Source organism: Labrus bergylta, chromosome 14 (genome assembly GCF_963930695.1).
Source record: "Labrus bergylta chromosome 14, fLabBer1.1, whole genome shotgun sequence".
Classification (NCBI taxonomy): Eukaryota; Metazoa; Chordata; class Actinopteri; order Labriformes; family Labridae; genus Labrus; species Labrus bergylta.
In genome coordinates this window covers 15,840,631-15,855,014 of record NC_089208.1, presented here as the reverse complement: position 1 = coordinate 15,855,014, position 14,384 = coordinate 15,840,631, and the positions used below count along the sequence as shown (strand labels likewise).

At 40.4% G+C, this 14,384-nt stretch overlaps 1 protein-coding gene across 4 annotated transcripts in view; it reads left to right on the top strand.

Annotated features, from left to right (window-relative positions):
* The window catches only part of jakmip2 (janus kinase and microtubule interacting protein 2), a 36,240-nt gene extending 22,062 nt beyond the window's left edge, over positions 1–14,178 (top strand). Inside the window, exons 10-24 of one of the 4 annotated variants that reach the window (XM_020638318.3) lie at positions 209–331; positions 523–651; positions 1,521–1,604; positions 2,861–2,923; positions 3,172–3,270; positions 4,322–4,423; positions 4,703–4,756; positions 6,234–6,299; positions 6,416–6,484; positions 6,965–7,042; positions 7,180–7,239; positions 7,443–7,595; positions 8,463–8,528; positions 8,934–9,010; positions 11,332–11,471. In XM_020638318.3, coding sequence (XP_020493974.1) covers positions 209–331; positions 523–651; positions 1,521–1,604; positions 2,861–2,923; positions 3,172–3,270; positions 4,322–4,423; positions 4,703–4,756; positions 6,234–6,299; positions 6,416–6,484; positions 6,965–7,042; positions 7,180–7,239; positions 7,443–7,595; positions 8,463–8,528; positions 8,934–8,984 — 1,197 coding nt within the window. In that variant the 3' untranslated portion in view covers positions 8,985–9,010; positions 11,332–11,471. Of the gene's footprint in view, positions 1–208; positions 332–522; positions 652–1,520; positions 1,605–2,860; positions 2,924–3,171; positions 3,271–4,321; positions 4,424–4,702; positions 4,757–6,233; positions 6,300–6,415; positions 6,485–6,964; positions 7,043–7,179; positions 7,240–7,442; positions 7,596–8,462; positions 8,529–8,933; positions 9,011–11,331 lie in introns of all 4 variants that reach the window. The other 3 variants (XM_020638319.3, XM_020638316.3, XM_020638317.3) reach the window with 3 other exon arrangements.
* The last annotated feature ends 206 nt before the right edge of the window (positions 14,179–14,384 follow it).

The following is a 14,384-nucleotide window of genomic DNA, read 5'->3' as shown; positions in this document are numbered from 1 at the left end:
ACACATAAAGCAGCATTTGGTTAATTTAAGAAAATGTATCTCATATGTATTCACGTTCTGAAGTAAAACAAATAGGAAAGAAAAAATTCTCTATGGACACCCAGAGTCCCTTGAATCTGATATCTCGTCAGCAAAATGATTTGACTGGTATTTATACACCATCAGAGGTTTAAAGAAATGTTCATTATTTCATGTTTTAACCCTGCAGAGGCACATTGTAGTAGACACTTTCTTTGGGTATGATGAGGAGTCCATGGACTCAGAGACATCCTCTGTAGCTTCACTCAGGATGGACAGAACTCCTGCTACTCCAGATGAAGACCTGGAGGAGGTGAGGAACGCATGAATTCTGTTTCATACTAGTCTTTTTCCATGCCTTTACATTCAGTCAATTAGTAAAGTTATCTTTTCAGTCACTTCTGAGTAGTTATAGTCTTGAAGCAGTATTCAGTCAATTGGTTTGACCGCTAAACGGTGTGTGTGTGTGTGTGTGTGTGTGTGTGTGTGTGTGTGTAAATCAAGGGTCTATCCACTGAGGAGTCAGAGCTGCGTTTCCGACAGCTGACCAGGGAGTATCAGGCCCTACAGCGAGCCTATGCCCTGCTGCAGGAACAGAAAGGAGGGATCCTGGATGCTGAGATGGAAGCAAAGGTAGAACGTTTTTCAAGTAATGGTACAATCTACCTGTAGAGCCAGATTTTCTTCCTTTGTGTTTTGCTAAGAATAAAGAAGTTATTGTGACGAAATCTAGCGTCCTCTTTCATCCACATCTTCCACATTCTATAATGACCACCACTTGTAAAGCAAAACATACCCATGAGGTTCAAATTAAGTCAAATGGAGGTGACGGTACAATCATATCATACAGATACTTTAAAGTTGTTGGAGTTTAGTTACACTGAATTTTATGAACTCTAAATGGAAACATTTGTCATAACGTGACCATGATGATTTTAGAAACACGTCTCATCTGTTATCTAAGACATGTTAGTTCTTTGATTTTAACAGGATGGTATTTCACCCTTACTGCTAACAGGATAACATCAGAGTGTATTTTCATAGAAGTGTCAGTACAGGACAGGTCACCCTACGCTACAGTCTAGTACACATTATTGACTACTATAACCTTGTGTCTTGACACAATAAGTCCTTGTACAAAGGTCACAATTTCTCAGTTGTTAATCAAAGAGCGTGGAGTCGATCAGAGAGAGGCGTCAGTGTCCCTGCAAAATCTTCTCTTTGACAAGCTGCTCAGTGTTAAAGGTTTGCACCTCAAGAGAGAGGTGCTATTCAGCGACAGGGACATTCTGCAGCCCACGCTCCAGTGTCTTCTTATAATAAAAGTATAAACATAGATGATTTAAAAATGTTTAAAGTAAATGTCTGGTTTAATGAATGAATTCAAATTGAAAAGTCTGCCATGTACGCCAAGAGTTGAGAAGCACTACTTTACATTACTACATTACTGTACTAGACGTTACTAGAATGACTCTTGAACGTCTCATTTTCTTGTTTTTCAGGCCCATGAGCAGCTCCAAGCAGACGTTCTCAGGTATAAAGCCAAAATAGAGGACTTGGAGAAGGAACTGAACCAAAAGGGACAGGTGGGAAACACTAACACACACATACACAGACACATACGAATAAAGACAGATGGATGTACTCAAAGTGTATTGGACAAATCAACAGGAACGCCTAACAAGATTATTCAATTCTATCGTAAATAGTTGTCTTACCATAAAGATTGGCTACCTCTGACATTAACTTGCTACAGGAGGGGAATGTCATGTGATTAAGTGTGCATGCATGTGTGGCGTCTGCAGTGCTGTAGGAAGCATTTAGATCGATCATGTTAGACAGTATAGCACAACCTCAAATTAAAGGCTCAATATGTCATATCTAAAAACATAGAATGACCTCACTATATCATCAGAGATATTATAAGGAATCATGCTATGTGGAAGAGCTGGCTTCTATGTCAACAATGCAGCAGCCAGTATGTCCTCCTCTTTAGTTCTGATTCCGGTCTGGAATGGTCTGATTTTGTTTCGACTAGAGAAGTAGGCGGTTTTACGGCACCCCCACAACGCCCTTTGTGGACGCCCCTCGGTTTGCCAGGCAAACGGCAAACCAACAGGTGGAGCAGCAATGAAAGTAGGCAAGCGAGCTGGTTCAGATATAACTAATTCTACAAGTCCGAAAAAGAATACAATTTTCTAATCGGCTCCACGACCAGACACGTGGTAAAACTAGGATAAATATTGGAGATGCTTTTGAAAAACGGAGAGAGGTTATAACGCAGAAAGGATTCTAGACCGCTGCAGAGCTGGTTAAACACTGAAGGGAGTAGGACACTAAATGTTTGCCTCTTCTCTTATGGAGTGTTAGTTAATAAGTCATTACAGAACAGGTACAGAAGTACCACACAAGATCCTCAAATTCATACCAGGTATGCTGCTGGACGAACAGGACATGGTTACGTTTTTACCACCAGACATCTGCTTTCATATCTACAGTATGTCAAAGTCAAAGTTGCCGCAATTCCTCTTCAAGTTGATGGTTTAGTCCTCATGTAGAGTATTGTATATTACATACTACATGCTGTTAATGTATACACTACAGAGCTAAAGATATAAGACCAAAAAAAGGCTGAATTAAAAAATAAAAAAGTCATTTATCGCTATCAAAATAGGGATGAATCACTTCACCTTAGGGTTTAATTCACTCTCATCGCCATGACGAACTCTCTGATTGTCATACGAGTACTCGTGAATATGAGTTACGTTTGTTTCACTGAACAGGTTGAAACAAAATGTGTTGAATGAAAGTCTAATGATGAACCTTCTCTTTTCTCTGTCAGGACTCCAAATGGGTGGAGGAGAAGCAGCTCTTCTTACGAAGGAATCAGGAGCTGCTAGAGAAGGTTTGTGTCTGTTTTCTGATAGCTCTTTATTTTGTATTATATTATATTTTTTTACCTTTAAAGAGATAGAGTAGTCTAAAGATGTCTGTGATTGTGTGGGATAAGTCTTACTTGTCAAAAATGTGTTTGTGCAGATGTTTAGTAACTTTGTCTCAACCCTTATCTCTTCATATAACTGATTTTAGCTTTAATCTTAATATATGGAAATCCTCTGTCCCTCATTAATGCTGCTTCTCTTTGATGTCTAGGTGGAAAAGATGGATTCAGAGTGCAGTCGGCTGCAGCAGGAGTTACAAGACTCCAGAGACCAGAATGAGCTGTTAGAGTTCAGGATACTGGAGCTGGAGGTGAGTCACAAGAAGTCTCCTGTCAAGTCCTTCTAAAACAAGCACCTTCAACTATTCTCTCTGAGGCTAACCTGAAGGATGAAAAAAAATAAAAACTACGTTCAAGTCTCAGTTTGGCATGCACAGTAGTCATAATTTTCTCCCCTAAGAAAACACAATTTAATTTTCTCCCCACTCAAATTTCAGGTCAACAAGTCAGTTCATGACTAAAGAAAAATCTCACTCCACTTCGGATTGCTATGTGCTCTTAAATGTTATATTTGGTTTGGTTTTGTCAGGTGTGTAAAGTGAGGTCTAAAGTTTTTCACATCTGTCTACGGCTTTTCTTAACAATGAAGACGAAACAGCAAAGGGAGAAAAATGCTTAACAGTTAAATATGTATTTCACAATTCTCATCCTTAAAAGTCCTGTGTTGTGGGCCAGTTTATACTGTAATGTAGTTATAAAGCACTTCAGTGTTTTCCATGACAAAGATCTTTGGACTTTCAGTCATGTCCTGTATCGCAGAGAGAGCCCCCCCCAGTGTGTCATTTTTATTGATAACTAGCTGACCGTGGGATCTTTTTGTCGTCTCTGTGCTGCAGTGGAGAAACTTGACCTGAGCTGCCACCTAGTGAGCAGACAGGAGATCAGATGTAAAAAAAAAAAAAAAAAAAAAGTTTAAAGAACGCAGAGAACCACTTAGAGAAACTGAGATAATCAATGTCAGTGTGAGGGGGGGTCTCATGTGGAAACAGTTAAATATTAAAACAGAGCTGCTGTTTGTGAAGTAACTACATTTCATCGGAGTCGAGCCTGATTCAGATGGCAGCACACATAGCTGTCAAAGAGCATAAGAGTAGAGACACTAGAAAATATTTCTTTCACTCTTTCAAAGAACCTAGATTGGCCATCAACGTTGAATTTTAAGCTTTATAAAGTGGTCTTAAACCATCAGTTAAAAGTAAAAAAAATATATATCTGTTCAACAAGATCAAGTAGGCTCAGTGGGAACAGTGTCACTGTAAATATTTCCTTCATGTGATGAAATGTCCTTTTCTGTTGCCGTAGGAGCGTGAGAGGAGATCCCCTCCATTCAATCATCTGCGGATGCATCCCTTCTCTGAGGGAGTCAGTGCTCTGCAGATCTACTGTATGAAAGAAGGGGTGAAGGTGAGCAGTGCTTTATTGTAGTTACTGATCATGACATCGAGCAGCTTTCTCAATCTGTCCACTGACACAGATCACAAACTTTTTGTGAGACAGCAGCAAGCGGAGAGTTTTGGAGTTACATGGTTAAAAAAAAAAAAAAAAAAAAGTTCAAAGATTAACATGCAAAATGAATTTGGACTTACATATAGTTGAATAGAAAGTCTTGGGGGAAAAAAATGTCACATTCAAATTGTATGGTCCTTATTGGTCAAAATTGTGTGTTGTGTTTTTTTCTTTCAGGATGTGTGCATACCAGATCTCATCAAACTTCTTGACATCCTGGGAGATAACGGGGTAAGTTTACTTCCTGCTTTCTTACAGTGCAGACGCTTTTCCTCTTGCTCTCTGCTTTGCTTCCATTCTTTTGCCGATATCCTCTTTTTTCTGAACTTAATTTAATCTGAACACCCAACTGTGAAGAATGTTATACATAGGGTCAAATGATGTTACAAAACAGCAATCACAAGTCTTGAAGCAGGACTTCATTGGTCTGCTGAAGATGGTCAGCTCCTTGGATGTGGATGTGTTTATCAGCGGCCCCGTGCCACCAGTCAGAAGAGCAGAGGAGAGATTCAGCAGGTTGTTGCCACTGAATAACTGGCTTACAACTGCATGTAATGCCCATTCAGTGAATTTTATTAACAATTTCAACATTTTCTGGGAACGCAGACATCTTTTCAAGGCAGATGGATTTTGCCTGAACATGTCAGGGGTGACACTGTTCACCTCTAACCTATTTTACTTCCTGCGTCAACCATCAGCTCTCTCTGCCAAGGACAAGAGACAAAAGAAAACAGCTCTCGGGAAAGACAAAACACAGCGTGATGAAAACCTTCACGTCTGCGAGTATCTGAGGAGAGGCTTAAAGAGGACAGACATCGGAACCAAGAGGAGGGGTCTCCACCCACCTTCGACCCCCTCACCAACACCTTTGAAGTTTCACCGCCCTTGCCCCCTCGAACCCCCGAGCAGATCATCATCATCCTATCTCCCTCCTCCTTACACTCTTGATAGCTTTGGGCTGACTCAGCACATGACAGAGCCCACACACACAACAGAGGACACACTCTGAACTTAATCATCTCCAAGGGCTTGGACATCTCCAAGGTTGTTGTTTCAGATGTTGCCCTCTCTGATCACTCCTCTGTTTTATTTGAGAGTACTATGTCAGTGTACAAAAGTATTCAATCAAAAATGATCACAAAACGGTGTATCACTGAAAACACCAGTGAAATCTTTAACCAGGTTTTCTCTTCCACAGCTGCCCTTTCCTGTGGCTCAGTCAGTGAGTTGGTAGATAACTTCAATTCTAAATTCACAAATTTCATTGATTCCATTGCTCCCACAAAGATCTCGATGGAGAAGTTCGACGCTGGTAAGAAACGGAAAAAGAGAGTGTCGAAAAAGCTGAACGCAGGTGGCGTAAAACTAATCTCCAGATTCATGACATCTACAAGGCGAGACTTCACGTTTATAATTCACAACTGAGGAATGCAAGGCGATCTTTCTTCTCTGACATCATCACCAGGAACACTAATAATTCTGTCAACAAATGTTCTATTTTAATGTTTCTTTTCTTTCCTCTGTCATGATGCTTTTTATGTCTTGAGTGAAGCACTTTGAATGGCCTTGTTGTTGTAATGTGCTATAGAAATAAACTCGCCTTGCCTTGATTTGCCTAATTCTACTGGCGTCCAGGAATTCAACATTTCGATGCTTAAATCCGCTCTTTGTTAACCCAAAAATGTTCCCCCCCCCCCTTTTTGTCCAGAACTTAAGAAATGAGGAACAAGTGGCCATAATCCAGGCTAGCACTGTTCTGTCACTAGCAGAAAAGGTAAGCTAGGAAACTACAGTACAGTGTTTTTGCATGACAAGATGAAAATGTCAACACACAAAGAACAAGTTTGTGATGTACCGGCTCATGTTGTTTTGCTGTTTGTCGCCCTCTAGTGGATTCGACAGATTGAGGGGACGGAGGCAGCGCTGCACCAGAAGATGATGGACCTAGAAATAGAGATGGTGAGCCTCAACAGTCCAGGAGATAAAAACAAAAACATTAGCTCAGTGTATACTGAATGTACCACTAAGTACTTATTTTTAACTGAAAAATATTTGACTGTGATTTGCTGAAAGAGCTCATGACATTTAGCCACATACTTATTACCCCCTTTAAATATAGTACAAGTACATTAAGGACTAATAAAGTTCCTAAAGAGTCTTCTCTTTAACCAGTATTCAATCTTCAGCATTAAAAGCTTTCTTCTTACTTTTTAGAGACATGAGCACAGCGTCTTGAACGGCCCAGCTCTTAGTGGCAAATTATGCAAATCCAATGAACTGCAGCTCGGTTTTATTTAACAGAGACTTAGTCATTTGCATTTAGTTATTGATTTTCCCCCCCACAAACGATTAGCCCACTCAGAAAATTGTGTTTTGAATCATGCATAAGGCTATAATGGATCTGCAGAATCAATAAATAAACTCTTATCTGGTTTGTAGGAGATGTTCTGCAAACAGAAAGGCTATCTAGAAGAAGAGCTGGACTACAGAAAACAGGCCCTTGACCAGGCCTACATGGTAAGTGTGTTTTTCTGTTTTTAATCGCCAAGGCTGGACTTTTATAGATCCAGTCTGACATTTTAAGATTGAGGGTAATGGTTTAATGTGTTTTTATTGTGAAAAGTAACACTAGCTATTTTCTTCTCTTCTAACAGCAAATCCAGGAGCTGGAGGCGACGTTGTACAACACCCTGCAGCAGGACAAGGTGCCTCAGGTCACAACAAATTAACGCACTATTGATCTTAAAACTACATCACCTTGTGATGTAATGTCTCTTATGAAACATACCAGTTATGGTTAAAACTAGAGGGCTGGGTTAGAGGGGCTGCTGCTGATACTAGACGTATTTGTAAAACCAGAGGCTTCAGATTGTATCTGCTTCCCACTCTGTTTGACACCCATGTGCCTGTCATGCAGGTGATAAAGTACGGAGAGCCTCTGGATGAGCTTCAGAGGGACGAGCTGCGGACGTCAGTGGAGAAGCTGAGGAGGCAGATGCTGAGGAAGAGCCGAGAGTACGACTGCCAGATCCTCCAGGAGAGGATGGAACTGCTGCACCAGGCGCACCAGGTCTCAAACCACTCCCTACACCATGTCCATACACACTTTCCACTCCATTTGCACGCTTAAGTGGAGTGTCCCCCACATGGAGCATCGTCCAAAACCTCTGAGGATGGTGTTGAAAGTGTTTTGTTCAACCCTCAAACAGCGAGTCTGAACCGATGCTGGCGTACTGAACACATGTAACACCTGTCAGTGTTCGCCATCGAAGACGCTCCGTACATCAGAGTTCTGTGATATCACCTGCACAATCCTTTTTAATATAAACAGTAGTATCTTACAGGTGTAAATATCAAGACATTAACATTATAATAAGGATCTATTTGATGATTAAAAGCTGTCCAGTAGAGAGCATGTCACATGGCAGCCAAAGCTAGTATCAGGCTGAAACCAAGCGGCAAACCTCCAGCCTTGAAAAATGAAGCCAATGTGGAAGTGCAAAATCCTGCAGTTCGTCGAGTGTCCCTTCGAGGCTGGCTCCAGGAATACCGGAAGTAATATACACATGACTGGCAAAAAGCTGTTTTACAGCAGAAATAAACACGTTTAAAGCCTTGTACAAAAAAAAAAACAGTACGGGGGATGAATTTCTTTTAAAAAGGCTGCATTTTGATTTTGAAAACGATGCGTGTTATCCATTGTCAAGAGGCTTAAAACCTGCCTAAGCTCCGGCTCTTAGCCTGTCGTTAGGTTGACTGAAAGTTAGGCTGACTGAAAGTTGGGCTGAGACAGGATTTCCAGCATGGCGGCTGCTGATGAGCCTCCGGAGCCCCCTGTCTGAAGAGATGGCTGACGTCACTCAGGCTTCGTCCATTCTTATTTACAGTCTATTGCTGAAACACATTCTTTACACTTTTTTTGTCTGAATTTTTTCAGAGAATTCGCGATCTTGAGGACAAAACAGAAATCCAGAGGAGGCAGATTAAAGACCTGGAAGAAAAGGTAGGCCATATTTGATGTCTTTGTGTATAAGAACAAAAACAAAACATGTTCAGTACAGAACACATAGATGGGACGCTGAATGACACTAAAACACAAAGGATAGCCTCGAACGGTTTGTTAGGTGGTAAGATAGCATAGCCACGAATAAGAGAAATCAATATGAAATTGACTATTGACTGTATGGTGGACACAATCTGCAATCTCTTTCGGCATCATGAATAGAACACCACCCTCCACGTAAGATGCTATCATTGGCAATATGAAGAAGAGTGTGTTGCCTGGTTACTGAGTGATGTTGTCGTGTACACTGAACCTCTGTCTCTGTCTCTGCTGTTACTAACATATCTGGAGTGTTCCTCTAATCCTCTCCCTCTCTTTTGTCCCTTCTTCGTCTCTTTTCTCCAGTTTTTGTTTCTGTTCTTGTTCTTTTCTCTTGCCTTTATCCTTTGGCCTTGAAGTCTTTGGCGTGTCCGGTAGCTGAGGTGAGTTTTGAGGGCTTTGAGTAGAAAGTTCAAACCTCTTCTGTCTAGCTGCTGGACCTTTGTCAAAGTTCTTTTTCTCTTTAAGAAAGTTTTCACATATGCGCTCCTGAAAAAAATACCTAGATCATTTCAGGAGGACTGCGCCTTTAATTCTCCTGACCTGGCTGTTCACACACCTCACAGCGGGAGACTATCCCTGTCAGACGGGATGGAGGGGGTTTCTGAGGCAAGACATGACCTGAAAAAAATGAAGTAGCAGACGAAGCTATACAACGCTATGGTGGAAATATATACCTTTAAATCATTGCTATGCTATCAACGGAATCACAATATCACCAATACAGTGGAAAAGAACATACTGACTAACAGAAAACTAAATACTGATTCATTCACGTGCACAAAGATAGTAGCGGTCGCATGCATATATGCACCATGCCATGGTCACACGATGTCACCACCCCCTCCCATTGGCTCCAGGTGAATTCTCTGGATGACATCCTGCTCACGTCAGCTCACTCAAACTTTCTGCTGAAAAAAGGACTGGTGGGGGGGGGAAGCTCTGGATAAAGTCTGAGGGGAACAATTGGCTGTTTGCGTTCAGACATGCAGCTCTACCAGGAGTTTTCTGAAAGTGTGAAAGCCCATGAAGAGGACAGCAAGTGTTTTGGCTTTGTTCAGACCCCACAGTCAAATCTGGGAACGCTCCGGATGCAGAGCCTAAATTAATACTGACAAATGCTCATTTAAGATACATTTATTGTACATTTCTTTTATGGGTTTCTCAGATTAAAAAAGAGATTCGTACTGGGGACATATTCTTACTATTCTAACGATATACCATGTAAACTAGTTGATGTTAAATACCCATTTTAGGAGAACGAGTTAAAGAAAAAAAGCTTTGATTTCACTTCATGAGCTACGTGTACTGAACAATAAATCCGCCTGTGTGAGCAGAGTATAACTTGTACAAGAAACTCTACGTAAAAAAAAACATTATGACACTTTTCTTAGGTTCTACTTGATCCTCAAACTTACATTTAATCTGTAATTAATTTGAAGAGGGAAACTCCTGACCAACCAAAAACTCTACATGGTAGATTTTGAAATTGAAATGTTTTTTTTTTTTGTACAGTATAAACACACGTCAGGGGAAAGAAAAGATTTGACTTTGGTCTAGCCAGAATTCTATCCACAATAACTTCCTCTTCCTTACCTCCACTGAAATATTCATCTTTCATTTCATCTTCTCTTTGTACTCTCAAAATCTTTTCAAATCAGGCACAGCTATTCTTTTTCATGTAGTTTTTTTTATTTTTAATATAACATCTAGGTCTCATTGTTACTGATTGAATGTTTTTGTCAGGAAGCTCAAACATCCCTATGCCTCTGTGTTTGTGTATTTGTTTGTTGTCACCTCCTTAGCTAGTACTTTTTACATTTGTTTCCAAAAGAAGGAGAACAGTCTTCATGGGTTTGTAAATGGTGTTGGAGGAAAAGCTCTTTTTTCTAACAACCATGGCTGTTTCTCTGTAATAACCTTTAATCCTGCATTGGCTCCCACAACTCCTGAGGAAAATATCTTTATCTCAGAAATGCTCCATTTTCACCAGTTTTTCACTAATTTAGCTTGACCAGCAGATTGTAGTCACTTTTTCACTGTAAACGGCTGAATTCTTCTGCCGAAAACATGCTGAGGACTACATTGAATATAAAATAAAAACCGTAAGTTTGTGTAACAAAAACAGGAAGAAGGGCTGAAAGAAGCTCAAACCTGTGTCTCGTGAAGAGCCAATGAAGTAGAAGAAAAAATGTGAAAGAAAGAACCGATATCATTTTGTTTTTAAAGCATAAAAACTGAACAGATTACTCATTTATTTATGTCACTTTCAGTCCGTTTAAAAAGTACATGTACTGCTCAGTGTAATAACTCGTTCAGAAACATAGCTTTCTCTCACGTGGACAAAGAAGTGCCTCTTATCTCGTCTCTCGATCCTGTCCTGTACATGTGTCATGTGAAGTCTCATACTGATCGATCTACCAAATGTATCACATACTGTTAAAATGTTTTGCTTTGAAAACATCTGATGCCAACATGGAGGCAAAGGTTACAAGAATTAGATATACGTATATAGAATAATCAGTGTTAGAATTATGTCTACATTTGATTTTGTAGCTTGTCGGTCAAACAGAAGAATCAGCATCAACTTAATATCGTTTCATAACAAGTTAAGAACTACTTTAAAATTGCTGACGTGTTACTTTTGATTTGTTTTAACTCCTCTCTCTCTCTCTCTCTCTCTCTCTCTCTCTCTCTCTCTCAGGTGGTCTGTCAGCTTGGAGATCTTGTTTGTGACTGCAGTGTTATTTATTTTCCGGACAAGTGTGGAACAACGTTTGTGGCAGTGGCTGTTAGTGTCATAACATCAGTGACTGCTGTTGGTTTAAGTGGATGTGTTGTGTGTTGGCCATGGACGTTCACATCAGATTTGGAATCTTTTGTTGTTGTTGTTTTTATTAAACAGAAGGGAGGGGTTCTCAGGATACTGCCCAGGATTTTTATTTTTTATTTTTTTTTAAGAGCGGTGTTGGACCTTAAACATCTCTGCAAAACAGCTGGGAATACTGTAACAGGCTGCAAGAACGACACACTATTTCAAAGACACTTAAAGTAGATGCAGACACACACACACAGACACACACTTAAATGCCTACTTATAAAAAGTTTATGGACACGTGAATGCATGGACGCACACACACACACACCGAACAAACGTACGCTTTGACAAATCGAAACCAAAGCCTGGGAAATGTTCTCTCTGCCATGCAGGGTAATAGTATGTCATTCACCACCATATAGCCACAGTGAAAATATAAAGGGACAGGAAAACCTTCATCAAGAATGAGGCAAACGAAACCGCCCAGACCACCACACTTTCTCTTCTGTTTCCCTTCCTTCTTCTTTTCTTTATCGATCCATACCTGTAAGGACGTACATCAAGGATGCAACCTATTGGTGAAATGAACAGAGCCAACTCAGGGCCCCACGAGTGCAGAGGCTGCTTCAGGTCAGATGAAAACAAAGAAACACTCGGGACACGAGTGTGTAACCGGCTGGCCTGCCTGCCCTCGCTGTTCCCACAAAATTGGTGCTTACACAGACTGCTGGGACTCTCCAGAGGTTAAACCTGCGAAAGGACAGAACTACACTGCAGAGATGGGTGTGTACGGACACTAAAAAGGGGGATAGAGGACACTCAGGATGAAGCATCTTCACTGAGAGATAAAAATAAAAAAAGAGAGAAAGAGGGGAGGATTTCAACTCCGATCTAGCTCCACTTAAGCTGGATCTCCACATTCGGATCATCAAACGGCTTTTTAATTTGTCTTAAAAACCAGCAGACTGTAAGAGCTTTACTCTCTGGTTGTCTCTTTGTTCTTTTCCTCTCTTTTTTACAGCCTACCTTACACTCAGATACTGTGTCCCAAGATTTCCACTGAGGAAAAAGATCAACTCTATTCTGTACTGTAATATATACATTTGTTGATATGTACATGTATCTAAATTATTTCATGTCGCCCCCCCCCCCCCCCCTTTTTATTTCTGTGAATAGTTGCACTTTTCTTCAAATTCTCAAAAGCAGCCTGAACAGTTGATGTACTTGGCAGTTTACAAATGACTCAAAAGACTACAAATTGCTATGTTTTATTGTAGTGACACCTGAAAAGATGAATTTTATTTATTTGGAATAATAACTGCAAATTGTTGGAATATGAATGTGGAATGTGGACATTCCCCCCCTCCCTCCCTCCCCATTTTTCTCTCCATCATCCATCTCTCTCACACAGAATATTTGTTATTCTACCGGTCTAGAGTCAGTTACTCTGGTTGACCAGCAGGGGGTGCTGGTTCTACCTGAGCAACTTCCAATATTCCCTTTAAAGTGACGCAATCTTTTATTGAAACCTGTAAATATTTTCAGGATACCTTGCAAAATATCTTCATCAGCTCTGGCTGAATGATTGGTGAGTTCAAGTTCAAAACTGAGTTGAGTGTCATCAGTTCATCTTGTTAAACAAAACCAAAAAAAAAACAGAGTAAGGTTAATTCATAACAAGACATATACTTAACCCTCTGTCCCAAGTATACTGCAGATACCTTCTCTATTCCTCCTTTTACTAACCAATATGTCTTTGACACCAACAACCCATCTTTTACTGAACAATACTTGCTGCTTCAGTCCAGGGGCGTGTCCAGACTTTTTAACTGGGATGGCCTAACATGAGCATGGATCTAAAGGGAGGTGGCCTGAAGTATGTGTGTACACACACTAATTTCTAAATTAAAGAAAACAAATGAACTTGACATGTCTCCAATCATCGACTCGAAATACTATTATTATCATTCAAATGTAACACTGCTGTGCGATAAAGCAACAGTGTGGCATGAGTAGTTCTTTCAGAAATGAAAAACACATTCCAAAATATCACACAGACAAAATGCCACAGACAGCGGAGAAATGAAATCATAGCTAAGTATTATGGAATAGCAATGGGGGTGGGGGGCAGTACCCAGGGGCTAATGCCACCCAGGACACTTCATGGGCAAGCCCCTGCTTCAGGCATCTACTTCCTCAAAGTGAAACAGGAGAAAGTGAACGCAACACTACACCTGCTCCACTTCTCTCCTGTCTGGCTTACTCTTTCCACTCCCTGCAATATTTACAAGTTAACTGTTCCAATCCATTGTACATGAGCTAGAGTATCTGCAATCATACCCCCACCCCCTCACAGGTGTAGGGTGGCGGCATCTCATTACATAGCAGACAGTAACTGTATGATCACCTTCATTTACTTCATACCGAGGGGAATGACTCAGCCTATTTCTGTGCAAACTCAGCTAACGAGCAGTTGCCTTAAATTCACTTTCCCCGTTCTTTTCCACAATTATTTTTTTCAGCCGGTTGATATAATCATGTAATGTAATGTAATGTATATTTTTTGTTATTATTTAACAGAGTTTTTTTTATTATCTTTAACCCGTCTGTCTTCCAACAAGAATTTAATCCCTTCTCCTACTTTCGTCTAGATTATTAAATAAACGGAGAAAAATGAGCAATGCTGTAAAAAAACAAAAAATTAAAGGCCTTTGACCGTAAAGGAGAAACTGTCTTCCTTCTTGTCTTTGTTACAGGTGGGCGAGTTCAGGGTTTGTGTTGAAGGGGAGATTTTTTTTGATTAAATCCCTTGGAAAATTGCCTTTACTATGACTGCATGACGCTCATGTCATGAGTTGTGCAACCTACAGCAGAGCGCTGCTGTGTTCAGGTCAGAGAGAGGAAACAGGTTTTAACATATTAGACATTTTTTAATGTGA